Here is a 19,440-nt window from a genome sequence, read left to right on the forward strand (position 1 = left end):
GGAACTAGTGGTTCTCAATCTTCACTAGACCACGACCCGCTTCTGACAACAAAAATTACATAACCCTCACCCTCCATGCCGGGCTGTAACTGTAGCCCGAGAGCTTCAGCCTCAGGCAGTGAGGCAGTAGCCTGAGCGAGGATGCTCCAAGTGGTGGGGCTGAAGTCGAAACCCAAGCCCAAGACCCACCACCCACAGCTCAAGCCCTTGGGCTTTGGCTTCAGCCTGGCGGTGGGGCTCAGGCTTCAGCCCTGGGCCCTAGCAAGTCTAACGCCAGCCCTGGTTTGAGAACCACTGATGGAACTAATGTTTGTCAGCTTTGTTTGTGATACATTTTACATCTTCAGAAACAAAGAGTAGCTTGTGACAGATCTGCTGAGTTTCATTTGCTTTCAGTTGTTGCACTTGCATTCCCTTATCTTGCTGGAGTCCAATGCACAGTAGTGAATCCCTGCTAATTATGCAGAACTCCTCGACTTTGCATTCTACAGTGTGTGTGTGTGTGTGTGTGTGTGTGTGTATATATATATCTACACACTTATAAAATGAAAGAGGCAAGACTGTCTTGAATCTGTAATTGGACTCAGGTGATGTTGATAGGAACTGCGAAGGCAGTGTATCTGTGCTGTGAATCAGTGACTGGGGTACGGGATAAATGGAACTTTCCAAATACTGGACAAACTATTGTAGAAATGAAATGTGCCTATTTTGAACAGTGGGTCTAGTGCTCCGTTCTCCTTATGCAGCATGAAGGGGAACAAAAGAGTGAAGAATTAAGATGTGGGGCAGCTATGTTGCGAGCTCCTAAGTCAGTGATAGCTGCTCTGTATGAACAGTGTATTCTAAGGACTCGGCTACAAATCATGTAGGGAGCTGGGGGATGGGGTGAATTAAAGTAGTAGCAAATTTCTACTGATGTTAAGGCTGATCTAAATAGCACTGGCCCATGCTACTATCAGTCTGTTGTGGGACTGCGGTCTTAAAATCTCTCCCCTTTCCTTCCTCTGCATAAAAGCCTTAAAGAATTTTTAAAGTAAGTTATCTTTCTATGGGCATTGTCAAAGAATGGGATAATCTAGTCCCACAAAATGCTGTAGACATACATTATTATATATTCTACCAATTACCTTATTCTCTCTCTCTCTATCTAATCTGTTCTATATGTAGCTCGTTTCATGCTTGCTTCTGTATTTAACTTCAAATTAACCCAATATTTCAATAGAAAAAACTACTTAGAAACAACCATGTTAAAGGTCTGACACTGACAAAAGTCAAGCCATTCAAAATTAAATGCTGACTCTTTGTTCTGAATTTACACCAGCGAGATTAATAATGTGGAATGATGTGAGTTAAACACAGAGTATCAGGGTGAAGTTGTGCTCCCTAACAGTGGACTCAGGCCTGAGGTTCTTACTCAAATAAAACTCCCAGTGAAATCAAAATTGTGATTAAACGTGAAGTCAATGGGAGTTTCATCTTGATAAGGATTGCTGGATTTGATGCATTATTTTTTAAAAATAATTTCACAGTATTTTTTCCTTATTTAAAAATAATCGAAGGTTATAAAGAATGTATAATTACGTAGATTTGCTATGAACATGTACTTATGCTATATACTATTCATCTTAAAATTTCATATAAAAATCTCCATGAAAAGTAGTTGCTATGCATGCACAGTCACTATTCAAAGTGTTAATATATTGAGCATTAAAAAAATATTGTTTGAAAATACCAAAAGCAATTAAACAATTTTATGGACAAAATCACTTGCCAAATTTAATTTTTTCTAAAGATCAAAGCTATTTTTAGGTATACAAGTACAAACCAATAGATAAATATAACAGTTCAAGATTATTATTCACTCCTTCTTTTCTTGCTGATTAAAATAGCCTAAATATTTTTTTAAATTTGTTTAAAAAATATTGCTCTTAATTTACAATTCTACCTGCCAATTTTCAGTTCTCATTGAATTTTGTTGGCCAAAAGGTATTAACCCCCTGAAAATAGAGATTATATTGAAGCGCTGAACCAGTTTTAACAATAGAGGCGATAATACAATGCTATAAGACAAAACTAGGGCACTGAATATCATTAGCATAGCACAGTTCACAGGTTAAAATACTAATATCTGACTTGACATTCCAGGTTTATTTTTTTAAATAAAATATTACCTTTTATTTTTATTCCTCCAGCATGGATACATTCATTGCAAACAGCATGCAGATAAAGGGGGATCCAGTTTTAAACTACATAGTCTTAACAATAAATAGTTTGATCTACTACATGATGATAGTGCATTTCTTGTTAAAACTGCAAGCTTTTACAAAATGAAAAGAAATCCTTATTCTTCTTATAAATATTTGAAATAGTTCCAGGTACAGATTTCATACCAAGTATATAAAAATAGTATTTGTTGATAAATAAAGAGGTTTCATTTACATGACAAATACCATGCGACTACTAACCACTCTCTACCAATTCTATTTGGTTGATTGTCTAGGAGATGACATGCAGCGATAATTGCCCCATTGCCTTCACGGAACTGACAAATAAACCAGCAGGAGCCATGATCACCTGAAGCAAACAGTGCCACGGATATTGTTTGAGAACAACAATCAGGCACTCAGGAAAAGCCTTTGCTTCAAGCAACAAAAACCTCCGATGACAGTTCTTTTGTCCTAGACTTCCAGCTGCTCTGACCCTCAGGGTCTTTTGGACTATCACAAAAGTCTGCCAAACAGACCATAAGTTATATCTGTGTATACAAAATGCTTTTCAACATGCTTCTAGAATCTAGAAATTGTTTCCTACTGTATGAACTGGTTATATCTTATCATATCCACTTGCTTTCTAAAAATCTGATTTTTTCATGTTAGCAAGTCTCCATGATGACCAGAGAAAAGGCAATACAAAGCAGTCATGCAGTACTGGTTAAGTTTTAAACTGGCAGCTGTGGAACATGCTTTGAATACCACTTATTGGTCTATCGTTATACATTTATGGCTTGGTTATCTTTAATATCCATTGTGCTTGTCACAACATCTAGTGGGAAATCTTCAGAGGTTTGTGCAGAAACTGCTCCTGTTGTTCCTTCAAGGTCCCAAGATCCTGGCAAGTTCTCAAAGCTTAGTGAACTGACTGCTCCTGGGCTAAAGCTACTTTCCTCAGATCTGCTGGGGAGCACAAGGTGCAGTGAAGTCTCTGAGGAGGAGGATGCTGAGGAAGAAAGAGTTGCAGAAATAGACTGAAGAGGAGTCAAGGTAGTATCTGAATATGGAGAGGTGCATCTTAAAAACTGCAAATTATCCTTCTGATTTACCTGATAGCAGGAAGGTGAATATTCAAGGCCTGAAGTATAATAAAATTCACTGTCCATAGAATTTTGAACATGGGATTCAGTTCTTTGGGGACTGCTCCCTACAGAAGATGGATCCTTGTGCCAAATGTCAGGAGTCGTGTTACCATGGCAAAGTTGTGCTTTGGTGCAAGTAATATTCCCAGCTTGCATATGCATACAAGGTTGATGTGTAGTCCAAGTCATTCTAGGCTGTAAGCTTTCCAATGTAGGACTCACAGATGTGCCATGCACTGCACAGAACCCTGGAGGCTTCTGTGATGTCAATAAGTTTTCCAGAAGATGCATCACGTTCTTCATGTCCTTTCTTAATTGTGAGACCTCTTGAGTTAAAGTAGCGACCTGCCGAGGCAAGGCAAAAAAGTAAGTTAAAGTATGTGTAGATAAATGGTTTACAAACACATCTGAAATACACTGTAATTTCCTTTTCTGGCTTGATAAAAGGCACTCTTTTATAAAGGTATCAGCCTAGTCTCATACAGTATCTTTGCTTAGAAAGAAATATTATTTAACTAAGCAGAGAAGTGATGTATTGGAAACAGTCCTTCCATTTTAGTTTGCATCTCCTTACGTTATACACATACATTTTATTATATGTATTGCTTACTTCCTTCACTAATACTGAAACATAAAAAGCAAATGTAACAGTGAGATCAGGTGAAAAATAGATCTAGCTTAAAATAGACAAACCCAATAAAAGCAGATTCTGGAATCTGTTTACACTGAAAACTCCAATTGCTTTTAAACAAGTTCCACATATAAAAATGGCTGCAGGTTCAAACCGGAGGTGTGGGGCGGAAATGATTTCTTGTGGCAACAATATCCTTCTAACAGCAAAGATTAAAACATTCCTGGTTACATTTAAAAAAAAAAAGGAAGAGAAAAAGTCTGAAATATAAACATGAATGATATGGAAATATTAATACTGATGAAGGCTGCCGAGATGAATCCTTTTGAAAATGTATACAAAGATTTATGCAAGAAATGGTGTTACCTTCTTCATTTTAACTATAAAGAAATCCATGATCTAAATTTTAAGCAGTGACTAATGATTTTAAGTGTCAGTTATTTAGTCCCCAATTTCAGATGTCTTAAAGGTTCCTTGAGCTTTAGAAAGTGCTGAGTGCCTGGCTCTCCGAAAAGCAGATCTCTTCTTCAAGGTAGCTCAAATTGGTACCCAAAAAATAGAGGCACTGAAACGCCCTAGTCACTTCTAAAAAATTAGGCCTGTCTCTAAGAATGCTCAGTAATGGCTTGCTATATATAACAGGCCTAGGTTTGCTATAGACTATACCCAAATTTGAGATAAAGGTTCAGGAAATTTAACAAATTATTTAATGAAGTTAAGCCTGAGTTACAAATTGGAATCCAAACTCCAAAACATGGGTTTAGTGTAGCTGCATGTTTCATTGGAAATGTTTGCACAGCTGTAGTCACAGCTTTTGTTTGGGAAATGTTGATGAAAAGGGGCCTTTGCCAGAGAGGGCATTTGATGAGAGAGATTATTCTAGGGCATCACCAAGTGTTAATCATGTTTTCAATTTAATGTTTCTTTTCCATTCATTAAGAGGTAATGCACCTTATTGAAGTTGTTGATAATAACAAATTAATATTACTTGAGAACATCTAATAGAAATATAGGGCACATCCATCCAAAACTCCCGTTGTGAGCAGAATCAGGCCTACAGGTTAATAAGCTTCTTTTGGCAAATAGGGTGATGTTCGGAGGTAAAGACATTCATTAGGAAAATTAAAAGCTTAAGGCAAGCAATGAAAGGACCAATTCATGTTTTGTTAGTATTTTTTTAAGGGAAAGATTTTTAGGGAGTTAAAGCTAGGTCTTTATTTTTAATAATAAAGGGAAATGAACACGCTGAGGGGGAAAATATGAATTGGCTTTGCCACCAGTGTCAGTTAATCAATCTATTTTATATCAGATTATTGTCATTATGCCTGTGGAAATAAACACACACAATTCATCAAAGTGATGTTAGTGGAAGTAATCTGTTGAAAGCAAGACATGACTGCACATTTCTTTTCAGAAGGATACACCCACCTGTCAAAAATAGAAAAGGATAATCTAGCTGTACTTGCTTTGCCCCATACTAAAGAGACCATGAATTAGTTAGGTGACTTATGCAACTTAACTTTTTTATAACCAGAAATACAATCTTCACCATTGTGAAGACAGTTACAGGAAATCCATTGAAGAGGGCACTTCAGGCTGGCTTTGGCAGTATTAGGATCATCCACTGTACTTTTTCTACAGCTACAAGATGTAGGAGCATAGGAAATTTGGAAGGAAAGTACAAAGCATATTTAGGTTAAGTCCTTTCTCTGCATTTTATATTTTTTGTAGTGATCACATTTCCATTTTAAAAAGGGAGGCTCTTTGCTTTTATGATTCTGCTTGATGGGAAATAAGAACTGGTCAGAAGTAGAGGAGAGTCTAGTCTGACAGCTGACAAATGACAGATTTGTTAAATGAATGACCTAATTGTGTGTGTGTGTGTGTGTGTGTATGTATGTATATGTATATATATAGTTAATTAATAAGGTACTAGTAGCTAAAAGTCAAGGATATGTAGCCTAATTGAGTTTTGTACAACCAATTAAAAACTTGGTCTGCATTGCAAATGGCTTCTCTGGCAGCTTTACATCAACATATAACAAGGTTCAACAGACAGTCGATAGGCTGCTCAGGTATAAAACAGATCTGCTTGAATTTCAGAGAGAATGTGAGGGATGAAAGCCCACAGAAATGTGGTAGAACTAGGTTAATGAATCAAATTCACCTGTGAAAAGAGCACCCATGAAAAGCCCCTTTGTGATGCAGACCTCCAAAGGAGTGTCTGGGTTTTCTGTAGATTTGGAATAAAGCAGCCCTTCAGTGGCTCCTGGACTTCTTTTGCAACCATGAGCTGGTACACAACCTGCTTCCAAATATGTGGGTATGGCAGGGAATACTGGGAAGTGGTGGGTGAGGAGGCCATGGGTCCTCTACTTTAGCTGGTGGATAGTGGTAGCAGCCATTGAGGGAGAGGCAGGGTCAGCACCTGCTCAGGGATGAATTTTGCTCCTTATACCCTGCTGAGTTCCCAGCTCACAGCCCCATTACTAGGGCTTTGTTCATGGCGGTGGGTAAGGAGTTTAATTTCCCCTTATGTGAACATAGGTTGCTTGAACTTCAGAGGCTGTAAGACAACATCTAGAATTATATTTCTTCTTAATCTTGGTTTCAACTTTTCCTCTTCCCCTTCCAACAGCATTTTTTATTTTATTATTCTTTAGCATATCCCTCCTTCCAGTTCATTGAAATAAAGGGGAAAAAATCAGTCCTAATATTAATCCTTGTGACAGGTCTGACCTAGCATAACAAGCTGTTTCAGAACACAAGTATCTTTGATATATGAGCCACTTCTTTCTACATTTTTTGATAAGTAGCTTGTTCCCTATACAGCAACATTCATTGATAGATTAGCCTTGTATGAGCTTCTAAATAGGTCTCTGTAGCATAAGTAGTTTCAGAGCTTTTGGGTATTACTTCTGCAACAAATTTTGTTAGGCATAATCTCCCGTTGGTAAAATCAGAGCAGAGACCTCCTTTGTTAAATTAGGAATTTGTAATTTGTTCACTGCTGACATCGAGTTTACACAGTAGGGCTGTCATTTTCTGCATCTTCCCTGTTGGCATGTAATATTGGGCTGCTAAAATCATTGGAGTCCATAAACTACAGAAGGTTGGGCCTGATCAGTTTGGATGGGAGACCTTTATAAAAATAGAGCATCTACAGCAACAAACCACCCGAGTGCTGTAAAGCTACTATAAGATGCCAAATTTGGAACAGTTACTGCAGAATTCTGCAATGTTTTCCGATATGGGGAAAAACCAAGAGGAACCAAAGAGTGCAGCAGAAATGGTGTGAGTTCGTGAGGGCCAACTTTCTGTTTGAGACAGTTCTGCAGCAATGCTCTCGCATAGCATTAGTATCTGCCAACATAACAGTCTCTCCTGTCTTTCAGATGAGATGTAATAGATGAGGCTTTGGCCATTTGTGGTTATTATAGATTCCATGACACTTTCTGGTGTCATGGCCAACCTTGAGTTTGGCTGGGGTAGAGTGTAATTATCCAAATCGCTCCTGCAACTTCAATGGGATAGAAAGCTTTTCTTTACTGCCAGTACTAGACTGTTTATGTGTACATACTGTTAGATGCTGATACAAGGGGTTTTCCAGCTGCTCTGCGTGTTGAAAATGCTGTTCAGCACTAGGCGCTATCCAGCATCAGTAGTGCTGATCTGTCACCATTAGCTGAAGTAAGGAAAATGGGGTGCCTTGGGTCTGATTTTTGGGGTAACGATGCCTTGTTTGACCCTGCACTTCAACAGCAAGTAAATTCATTTTGTTAGGGAAAATTTGAATGCACTTTTTGGTGAACAGCTCTATATAAATGTCAGCTGACGATTATTACTAACACTTTTAAATGTTAATAGCCATTCCTATCTGGCCCTTGAGTCTTGTTAGCCTCCAATTTCTTGATCAAATGTTCTGGTTTAATTCTGATTTCCCTTCAGTATTTTATCACCCTTGTGATCACCTATCTCACCCTAGCATCTGTCTCCCATCCCTCCCTTCTGAATGCCACAGAAAATGAAGAAGTTAGCTTAGCGTTTGACAAAGCAGAGGAGTTGGCTGACACTGTTCCAGAGGTGCAGCATCTGTCTTCTCTTGTAACCAGGCTGGGTTCTGACAGAATCTTTTGAAAATTGCCTCATTTCTTGTCAGCTCACAAGCCTTGGTTTCTAGGGTCTATGGTCCCAGGGTAGTCAACTAAGTGGACTGGCTCCAAGACTGGGGCTTCCAGGGCCCATGACAGCTAGCCAGGCAGACTGACTGAGTCGGGAACCCTGGGGATTTCCCTTTTGAAAATTTTTGAAATGTTTGTGCTGAGTCAGAACAAATCCAAATTTCAAATACCTAAGATAATTTTATAGAAGACTTTCATCACACAGTTCTATGGAGTAGCCCAATTGAAACAGTCATCTCATTTCAGTTCTTTTCCTCTTATGGTCGATGTGTGTCCATCACAAAAAACAAAACCACACGCAGTGTTAATTGTCTCCCCTTTTGGGAGTTTCAGCCGATAGAGCAATGGTTGAATGGATGCGTAAACTGAACTGGTGGCCACTCCAACTTAGAATAAAGCATAGTGGCAGATCAGTGTGGGGATGCTGTCATTGATCTTTCCTCTGGTATGCCTGTTCAGTGGCTATCTGCCATGAGCACCACGTTTACCAAAACATAATCCTGATGGTTTTTAATTAAGTACTTGCAGGTACTTTCCTAGAATGTATCTCTGAGATCTCAATCTGTCCCTCCTCCAGCTCAGCTCTAATTTCTATCCTGACTTTTACTACCAAATACAGAGTTACTTTTGCATCACTGACCTCTCTAGCCTGTGTCTGTATGTGACCTGTGAGCTCCTCCTCATCTGGCAGTTTTCTGCCAGCTCCTAGATGAAATAAATCATGAAACTTGAAATCTCCATGCAACAGTCTTGTTCCTCTTTCAGCTCAGTTTCACCTTCCTCCCCCCACTCAAAGCGCTTCAATCTCTAATAAATGTAACGCCCTTCTCTTTACACAACTACCTCGTCATCTGTAGTTGAGAGCTTGAGGTTCCCCATCTAGTTGTCTCTGCATATGGAGCCAAATCACATCAGAGGAAGCTACTAGAGATGTCCTGGATATATGCTCCCCTCCCCTTTATTCTAAGTTTAGCTTCCAGGACCTCTTTCCTACACTTCCCTATGCTAGTTACCAGCATGTCCTGTGACCATGAACTCCACCCCGACTTAACTAAAACTTTGGCTAGATGTCTCATGAGATCTACCCCATTCACACTTGATAGGTAAATTGCCAAATGGTCACCACATATCCAGCTATTGATAGTTTTAATGAATGAATCGCCAGTCGCTATAGCCTGTCTCACAACTATGTCCTACAACTCATGGATGCATGAGGAACAATCAGCTTCCTCTAATTTACAGGAAGGTGACTCCTAGCTGAGGGGAATATGTCCCTCTGTTTGACTCTGGTCTCCACCAGTGCTGAGCCAGAGGATTGGGGCATCCAGTTCAGAGCCATTTCCACCATGCTATCCTTATATCTATCTTTACTGCACCCACCATTGAGTGGCCCCACTCCCTTCAGTGCCAAACTCACATTTAGTCCAATTGTCTCCCTCAGGCTTCTTTCCACTCAGGTCTCAATAGCACTGGGTTCTCTCTTTCTGCACCAAATTTCATAGAGGAAAAAGGTCACCTTGCTGTTGTTCTCCTGTATTTCCACTTTTTCAAAAGAGAAAATTGTGTGTGGAGGAACTGGCCCGTGGATCCAGTTATAGTCACAGACTCACTCCTGTGGCTTTACTCCCCAGTGAACACCTGATGAGACTCTCTGCATGAGGTCCAGGAATCCTCTTCCATGATGCAAAAGAACCCCATTTCTTCTGTTGCATTCAGGCCCTCAGGCATTCAGGTCTTGCCACATCTCCCCTGCGTGGCTTCACAAAGAAATCAGCATGGGAAGGGGCTGAGATTTTAGGGTATTTGCTACTTTTGTTGCATTCTCTAATATCCTGGAAATGCTAATCTAGGGTTAAAGAACAAACGTCTTTGTGATGGTACTCTACGCCTATCAAAATGTAAAATGGTAGAAAACCATCTCCAGAGCAACAGCAGCAAGGGTAGAGACACTTCATTTTCTTAAGTGTGATGTGAACTACACACACACACACACACACACACACAAATATTATTAAGTACAAGTACCTCTGTTTTTTCCTTTTATGTTAAAAAACCAAGGAAACTAAATGCAAATATATATATATATATATATTTTAAAGTAACCTACTCGCTTATGATTCAATTTTCCAAAAGTGGTCGCATCACTTAAATGTAGCATTTAAGGTTCCAAAAATGTTCACTTTGTAGAGATATATTTGTAAAAGATTATAATTTAGAGAGACTCCCTCATAAAGGACAGCATAATGAACATAGGAATTTGGAGATGTGCCCTGGAGGCAGGGGGTCGAGAACACTGCATGGCTGTGCGCAGCAGTTCACCAGAGATGCTCTCCAGTTTGTTTTATTAAAGTTTTAGTCCTTTCTCATTCACAGGTTTGTTATTTAATGAACACCAAGATTGTTAGGAACTTGACTATCCAGCAAATAAATAGCATTATTTCTGTTGTTGTTATGCTGGTTAAAATATATTTATGTTGTAAAATGTACACCATAACACAGGGAGAGATTCTGAGACTTCAAATAGATTTATGCCAATGTTACACCAGCTGATAATCTGTCCCATTATGCACAAAGATAATGCTCTACGAACTTTAATGTTTTGTTTTTCTTGACCTTGTGACTTTAATTATGCAAACTTAGTATTGCATTAATGTAGCTTTTTTGCATTTAATAATAACGCATATACTTGATGTGTTAAATCAGGGATTGACAACCTTTGGCACACAGCCCGCCATGGAAATCCATTGGTGGGCCAGGCTGGTTTGTTTACCTGCAGCATCCACAGGTTTGGCTGATCGCAGCTCCCACTGGTCGCGGTTCGCCGTCCCTGGCCAATGGGGGCTGCGGGAAGCAGCGTGGGCTGAGGGATGTGCTAGCCTGACAAACTCACACCACCAGACATCTGTCTTACAGGATATTTAACATGGAAGGTACATAAGAACGGCCATACTGGGTCAGACCAAAGGTCCATCTAGCCCAGTATCCTGTCTTCCAACAGTGGCCAGTGCCAGGTGCCCCAGAGGGAATGAACGGAACAGGTAACCATCAAGTGATCCCCTGTTGCTCATTCCCAGCTTCTGGCAAACAGAGGCTAGGGATACCATTCCTGCCCATCCTGCCTAATAGTCATTGATGGACCTATCCTCCATGAATTTATCTAGTTCTTTTTTGAACTCTGTTATGGGTTCAAAAGAAAGCATGTAACTTGTCGAGATTCATAGTCATTGTGAGATATATGTATGGGTAACATTTAAGGAATAATGTATTTATGGTGAAAGGATGCTTTATGGACTTGAAGTAAAAGTCATCATGAAATCATACGTCTCAGTGATGGCCCATTCAAGCAGGAGGGAGTTGTAACCCTGCCTTAGGTCATGTGTACACTAACGCTTACAGTGGCACATCTGTACCAATACAGCTGTGCCACTGTAAGAGCGCTCATGTAGCCATGTTATGCTGACAGGAGAGAGCTTTCCCATCGACGACATAAAACCAGCTCAATGAGCGGTGAGCGTCTCTTCCCAAGTGGTGGCCCTGGGGCCGGAGGACCCGTCAGCCTCCCGCCATGGCCCCAGGCTGGAGGAGCTGTCAAGTTCCCCAAACCCTTGTACTCCTGGGACCAGAGGAACTCTCAGCCCCCCACCACAGCGGGCAGTGCTGGTGGTGGAATCCAGGGACCACATTTGCTATAGGCCAAGGTTCACTATTGTGAAGGGCATTATAGCAAGGATCTACTGTTAGTGAATATATACGTCTCAGAACGTTACCTGCTTAACTAAATCTAAATTGTGCCACCTTAAAATAGTCTCTTATATTCTCTATCCAAACTAATTTGTCTTTTTTGGCTACTTTCTAGGTATCTGTAACCTTTCTCTACTAAAAAGCTTTTCCTCTACCCAGCTTTTAGACCATTGCTCCCACCTCACTGTCTCTTACTCCCCCAGTTTTCTAGGTTTCTCTTAATTCTGCCTTTCTACTGCTGTCTGAGCAGCTCTTCGATAAGTGATGAGAATGACCCTGCATTAACTTAAATTTATTTTTCTACAGATAAAATTTTTGTATTAAATTTATTTTTGTGTGTATAGATATATATATAAAAAAATAAGTTTATGCAAGGTAACACTCAATTTATTGATTTGTGCCTTTCATCCATAGTAAGATCAAATTGATAGTAATACATATATTTGTAACAAAGTTATCATTCTAATTTAGTCATCTCCAGTAATAAACAATGATGCAAGAGCACTGCACAACAGGACAGGAAATGAAGCAGAATTCCATATCCAATTAAAATGAACTGGAGAGGCAGAATGTAATGAACGAAGCTGGAATTTGGCTACAGTGGTGTTAACATCCCTTCTCTGACAGATCCCATGTCACTTTGTAATTACCATATGTTCAGATACTTGGTTTTACATCTCTTCCGAAAGAGGGCACCTGTAGCCATAGATTTTCCCGTGACATCATGATGTCATTAGCTCAGCAGTGACTAAAAGGAAAGAATTCCTTGACTTTCTGAATCACCTGGAACACTTTGCTGCAACACCTTAAAAGGTCTCCTATTGATGTGCTGAAAATGTGAATTCTGACAGGATCATGGCACAGGGTATTGCTATGGGCAATAACATCTTAGAATCACAGGACTGGAAGGGACCTCAAGAGGTCATCAAGTCCAGTTCCCTGCACTCATGGCAGGACTAAGTACTATCTAGACCATCCCTGACAGGTGTTTGTCTAACCTGCTCTTAAAAATCTCCAATGATGGAGATTCCACAACCTCCCTACACAATTTATTCCAGTGTTTAACCACCGTGACAGTTAGGAAGTTTTTCCTAATATCCCAACCTAAACCTCCCTTGCTGCAATTTAAACCCATTGCTTCTTGTCCTATCCTCAGGGGTTAAGGAGAACAATTTTTCTCCCTCTTCCTTGTAACAACCTTTTTACATACTTGAAAACTGTTATGTTCCCTCTCAGTCTTCTCTTTTCCAAACTAAACAAACCAGTTTTTTTAAATCTTCCCTCACAGGTCATGTTTTCTAGACCTTTAATCATTTTTATTGTTCTTCTCTGGCTTTCAGGACAGATGTGGACAAATTGGTGAAATGTGGCACCCAGAACTGGACACAACACTCCAGTTGAGGCCAAATCAGTGCGGAGTAGAATGGAAAAATTACTTCTCGTGTCTTATTTACAATACTCCTGCTAATACATCCCAGAATGATATTTGCTTTTTTTGCAACAGTGTTACACTGTTGACTCATATTTAGCTTATGGTCTACTGTAACACCCAGATCCCTTTTCACAGTACTCCTTCCTAGGCAGTCATTTCCCATTTTGTATGTGTGCAGCTCCTAAATGAAGGACTTTGCATTTGTCTTTATTGAATTTCATCCTATTTACTTCAGACCATTTGGGAGACTTATTTAATCTGTATTTTAATAATTAATATAGAATTAGAAACTGGATTAGGCATAAAGGATTCCTTGTTTAGATACAATTCTCTCCCCACTCTGTAACCCCATTGACTTTAAGGGACTCACTCCTTTTTCACAGCAGTGTGAGAAGAGGATCAGCACCGAAACTGTTTGGTTTTTTTTGTCCAGTGTTAACAGGGTAAATTAATTTTATGTTAGAAAAAATATCATCTTTTCTACTATTGTTTAAATGTATCACAGTGCTAAAAGATTTATAGAACTACACTGAAAAGCAACGACAGGCACAAAGCCACTGCAGAAAAAATGTTTGTTTATTCCATTAGGTTTCTGCTTGAAAGGTTCTTGACATAGTACTATATTTTCAACTGCTGCTTGATGATAATCATACAATACTTATTTATAGCCTCAGATCTGAAAAATATCTGTGCTCCTCAAGGTTAAGGAATGAGTCAATACTACTTTCCTAACTTCTGCTATGGTAAAGTTTCAAAAGCATCACTTATATGCTAGTAAGTGACATTTCTCCTTCGAGTATTGTCAGTACATATGCTCACTCTTGGGATATGTATGAGCTCTCTGCATCAAGCTTTCTAGAAAGCTCTGACGAGTGATGGTCATGCGAGCCTTGTCTCAAGCCATGGGATTTTCCAGTCTGTTTATGGAGGAGGCTCTAAGGACTTCTAAGGCAGATTTGGAGCTCAACTGCTTCTAGGCCCCTCTTCACAGTCCCAGTTGTGGTATATCTAGTCATTTTCCTGAAGCTGCTTTAATGTAGATCTCCATTATAATTGCATCCAGCCAGTCCCAAAACAGGGCCTAGGGATGGAGATAAAGGTGTATAAAGCCCCTTTTGCTGGTCTAAACTGATTTCAGCTGAGCTGGATATGAGGTTTAAGCCTGAAAATTTGAGAAGTGGCCAATCAGTGAGATTGGAGGAGTTGGGTGAGAGAGAGAAATTTACCATGTGTGGTGACAGTAGTTTGTTAGTCAGAGAGAGAGAGAGAGAGAAGAGAAAAAGGCAAGGCTTATGGCCAAATTTCAAAAAAGGGCTCATTCTTAAATGTTTCATTTACCAAATTTATAACATCTTTCAGAAAAAAAGATTTTACAGAAAATTCAACCGTAAATGGGAAACTAAAAGCAACCATTTAATTGTAAAACAGTCTTGCTTTAAGTACAAATCTCAGTGCAACTTTAACTGTGGAGTTGCTACTGATGCCTCCATCATATGACCTGAAGTACTTTATTTGACTGAAAACATAATGGACATGAATTTTTAGAAAGACCATTGTGAAGACACAGTATCATATACTTGCTGGGAATAATGTTTCTAATGCTTTTCATTTTACCCAATAACCAAGTGATAACTTATATCAGTATTAGTGGAGCAGTCAGAATAGGTGGAAGCCAGGCAGATATAAGGAACTATCTTTCTTTAAAACTAAATTATAATCTGAAAAAGCAAAATGCTATATAATTCCTACATTTCCACAGGACTAATGGCTTGAGCAGCAAAACGCTGCTACCTAATTGGGAATGGGCAAATGCTTCCTACCTAATTTTGAATCTACTCAGATAATATGGGTTAAATTTTTTATATGAATTTAAACATTACTAGGTTTGCATTTTGCTCAAAGGAGATTGTAAAAAAAAAAAAAAAGCATAGAGGGGTGTGTGATAAGAGTAGAAACAGAAACAGAGACAAACAGAGTGAAACAGAGACAAACGAAAAAAGCATGGGAAGGGAGAAAGAGCTATTTTATAGGGAAAAAAACAGTATATCTATACATACACACACACCCACCATATAGAGGCTGCTTACTTGTGATAAAAGAACCATCAAGACTAGGGGTACGTCTATACTTGCCTCCGGGTCTGGTGGTAAGCAATCGATTTTCTGGGATCGATTTATCGCGTCTTGTCTAGACGCGATAAATCGATCCCGGAAGTGCTCGCCGTCAACGCCGGTACTCCTGCTCTGCAAGAGGAGAACGTGCAGTTGACGGGGGAGCCTGGCTGCCGCGTCTGGACCCGTGGTAAGTTTGATCTAAGGTACTTCAACTTCAGCTACGTTATTCACGTAGCTGAAGTTGCGTATCTTAGTTCGAAGTGGGGGGTTAGTGTGGACCAGCCCTTTGTTAACTCTAATACATAGCACAGACTAGGTAAAATATGTTTCTTTGTTTATTTGAATTACTCTTGGAAGGTATTAGAAACAATGTATTTAAATTACAGGTAAGATGATTTGGGAATCTCTTCCTAATTTTGCATATTCAAAACATTGTGAAATTCCTAAACATCATGGGGTTTTGCCCAGCTCTTCTCATGTTGTTATTAAGCAAAGTGTTGTTAATCAGAATAAAACAAATCTCCATACCTCATGGTTAAGCCTGCTGATCTGCTGTTTGGTTTCTTCTGCTTTGATAACTAGCACTGCAGCACCAACTTCAGAGTCTGTAAATAATCCATGCATATATGTAAATTATAGAAATACATTATCAGGTGGTTTAGGGAGTTAGTAAGGGGACTATTTCACTTGTTCTCTGCTTTCAATCTGACCTCAGGTTTGGTTGGGAGCAAATGAAATTAGCATTTAATGGCTTTCTATGGTCAATGTAAAATGCATAGGAAGGATGTAAATGAGGTATTATGGGAAGTTTGCACTGCCTCTTCCTGTGTGGGACCTACTCTGTGAGAAGATATAGAACTTCTGTCAAGGCGTTAAGTCTGATAATTCAGCAATTAAAAAAAATCACATATGTAATTGCCACACCCCTATTATGCAGTTGTTTTTGCCTTCAAAAAGAATTAGTTTCAAGTAGCATTTAGGCAAGAGATACATAATTATGTGGGCACGGTTTCTTCATCTAGGAGGGGAAAATGGGAAACAATCTGAGTTCAACTGGTTATGCCATTTCAACACTAGCCCTTTGCTTTTGCATCACCAGTAATGGCTGGGCTCTTATATTTGTGTTCCTGCCTGCTGCTTTATTTAATCAGTCCTTTCAGAAGACTGCCCAGCATTTCATGCTACTCATGGCTTTCACTCTGTTCATGTCTGACACAGTTAACTCTGTAAAAAGCCAAGAGTTAATAGTAAAATAGCAGCCAAGTTCCAGTATAGTTCTTAAATTATTTTCCAGGTATGTCCCTATGGGAACCAATCTTGAAATGTGTCGTGTTCAGTGGATTTAATGGAGTTGATGGCACTCAGCACCTCATAGAATCAGCCCCTATATTAGTAAAGATGTAGTGGAAATCAAACTGCTGACAAGCCATTTATCTTCACTTGTAACAGGGAGGAGCAGGACAACTGGCCCAGACACACTGATGATATCCAGTTGTACCTTTCTGTCATGATTTGCGGTCAATGCAAATGACACTAAGTTTAGCTACATCTTAAACCCATTCACATAACTCATAGAGGCTTATTTTATTAAGAATCATGCAAATATAGATGTACAAAAGGCAAGTCATCAAAAAAGTGTCTATTACAATGAGTGGCTAGATATGGCACTTACCCACAATTGTAGGAGATACCCGGGATTCCTGCCTGAGTTGATCAGAGCCAAAGTCAAAAGTCTGGCTTCCCTCATTATGGTTTCCATCTTCAATCCCATCAACAATCCTGTTAAAAACATTGTCTTTGAGTATAGAGTGTATAGACCTCACACTTCATAATGTAATTATCAATATTACTTTGAAAGGCACAGTCTTAAGCAATGGTGAATTCTGTATGACACTAATCTTAGAGAAATATAAAGGCCATTGCACAGGTGTGACCAACTGAGTTACCACTTGTTTAAACCTTGAGTAAAGAGAGGAGAATCAGGCCCTTCATCTTAACTGATTATTTTGAAACTATCATTATTTTTACAGGTTGTGATAGGGCCTTTAGTCTAGTCTACTTGCATTCCCTATGCCATTTGTAATAATTATAAACTGTTAGGACTATTAGTGAAAAAGACAGTTACCTTTTCCGTAACTCGTGTTCTTCGAGATGTGTTGCTCATGTCCATTCCATATTAGGTGTGCGTGCTCACCACATGCAGTGGTGCTAGAAGTTTTTCCCTCGGCAGTATCCGTAGGGGACCAGCTCTGGCACCCCCTGGAGTGGCACCTGCATGGCATGGTATAAGGGGCGCCGCTGGCTCCCCCACCCTCAGTTCCTTCTTGCCAGAAACTCCGACAGTGGGGAAGGAGGGCGGGTCATGGAATGGACATGAGCAACACATCTCAAAGAACACCAGTTATGGAAATGGTAACTGTCTTTTCTTCTTCAAGTGCTTGCTCATGTCTATTCCATATTAGGTGACTCCAAAGCAGTAACTCTGGAGGTGGGTAGGAGTTCACGGATGTGTAGATTGCAACACAGCTCTGCCAAACTCAGTGGCATCTCTGGCCTGCTAAGTGATGGCATTAGCAGTAAACGTGTGGACAGAGGACCACTTTGTGGTTCTATAAATATCATGGATAGGGATATGCATCAGGAAGGTCGCCAAAGATGCCTGTGCTCTCATCAAGTGGGCTCTGATGATTGGCAGCGGCGGAACCCCTGCCAGGTCCTTATGCATGAGGTAATCCAATTGGAAATCCTCTGCGAGTACACCGGATGACCCTTCATCCTATCTGCTGCAGTGATGAAGAGTTGAGTCGATTTACTGAAAGGCTTGGTAAGTTCTAAGTAAAAAGCCAAGGCCCTCTGGATGTCCAGGGCGTGAAGACACCTCTCTTCACTGGTCTCATGTGGTTTAGGACAGAACACCAGGAGGAAGATCTCCTTGTTCATATGGAAGGTGGTGACCAACTTTGGCAGGAAGGCTGGGTGGGGCTGCAACTGGGCCTCGGTGGACAACCCAGAGAGGTGCAGCCAAGAGACTTGCTGCATAGAGATAGCGGAAGCCATGGTGCGGGCAGCAGCATGGGCAGCGTCTGACGCCGCTTGGAGGGCCGCCCTGGACGCAGTTATGCTCTCATCGAGGATCACTCAGAACTCCATCTGGGAAGCATCGAGGAGTGACCTTCGAACTTGGCCATGGCTTGCCACATATTGAAGTCATATTGGCCAAGGAGGGCTTGGTGGTTGGCTACTTTCAGCTGAAGGCTGGAAGACTAATAAACTTTACATCTGAAAAGATCCCACCTCCTTGAGTCTTTATTTTTTGGGTGTGGCCTCGGGTTGTCCCTGCCTCTCCTTGTGGTTAACCGCAATGACCACAAGGGAATTGGGGGCCAGATGGGAGTATAGGTACGCATGCCCTTTGGTTGGCACAAAGTACTTAGGTTCGGGCCTTTTAGAGATAGGGCCAGGGAAGAGGCGGGTCTGACACAGGGCATTAGTGATTTTGGAGACCCCTTCATGAAGGGGTAGAGCCCCCCTGGCAGGAGACGATGACATCAAACAGAGCGTCTGAGGGCTCTTCCAGTTCCTCTGCCTGAAGCTCCAGGTTAGAAGCAACCCTCTTCAAAAGTTCCTGGTGTGCGTTGGCATCATCCTGAGGAACTGGGTGAGGGGGCTGCATGATAGCCATGTCTGGTGACAACGAGGATGATGCCACGGGAACCTCCACGTACATTGGTGATCCAGCAGCTAGCTCCCCGGGTCCTCCTGGATCTGCGGGGTCTTATCCCTGAAGCTTCGAGCACCGGAGGAGAACGGGATACCGAGGCCACTGGCCTCTATGAGGCTCCTGGCACTGATCAGGCAGCCTGGGAAGGTTGGGTGAAGCCCCAGGGGTTCCATGGGCACCATGGCGCCCGTCACCAAGTTAGCAATGCCAGGTCAAAAGCTCTGTCTACTCTGTGCGGACATACACAGTAGAAACACTAGCTTTGACA

The 19,440-nt window shown here is 40.6% G+C and overlaps 1 protein-coding gene across 1 annotated transcript in view; it reads right to left on the minus strand.

The window, feature by feature from the left end:
- Positions 1-2,976: 2,976 nt before the first annotated feature.
- Positions 2,977-19,440, minus strand: part of KCNH8 (potassium voltage-gated channel subfamily H member 8) — a 355,081-nt gene continuing 338,617 nt past the window's right edge. Inside the window, exons 14-16 of the mRNA XM_054020303.1 lie at positions 17,124-17,230; positions 15,980-16,056; positions 2,977-3,697 (exon numbers count right to left, since the gene is read on the minus strand). Of these exons, the coding sequence (XP_053876278.1) occupies positions 2,990-3,697; positions 15,980-16,056; positions 17,124-17,230 (892 nt within the window). The 3' untranslated portion in view covers positions 2,977-2,989. The remainder of the gene's footprint in view (positions 3,698-15,979; positions 16,057-17,123; positions 17,231-19,440) is intronic.

Source organism: Malaclemys terrapin, chromosome 2, assembly GCF_027887155.1.
Source record: "Malaclemys terrapin pileata isolate rMalTer1 chromosome 2, rMalTer1.hap1, whole genome shotgun sequence".
In the NCBI taxonomy this organism is placed as follows: domain Eukaryota; kingdom Metazoa; phylum Chordata; order Testudines; family Emydidae; genus Malaclemys; species Malaclemys terrapin.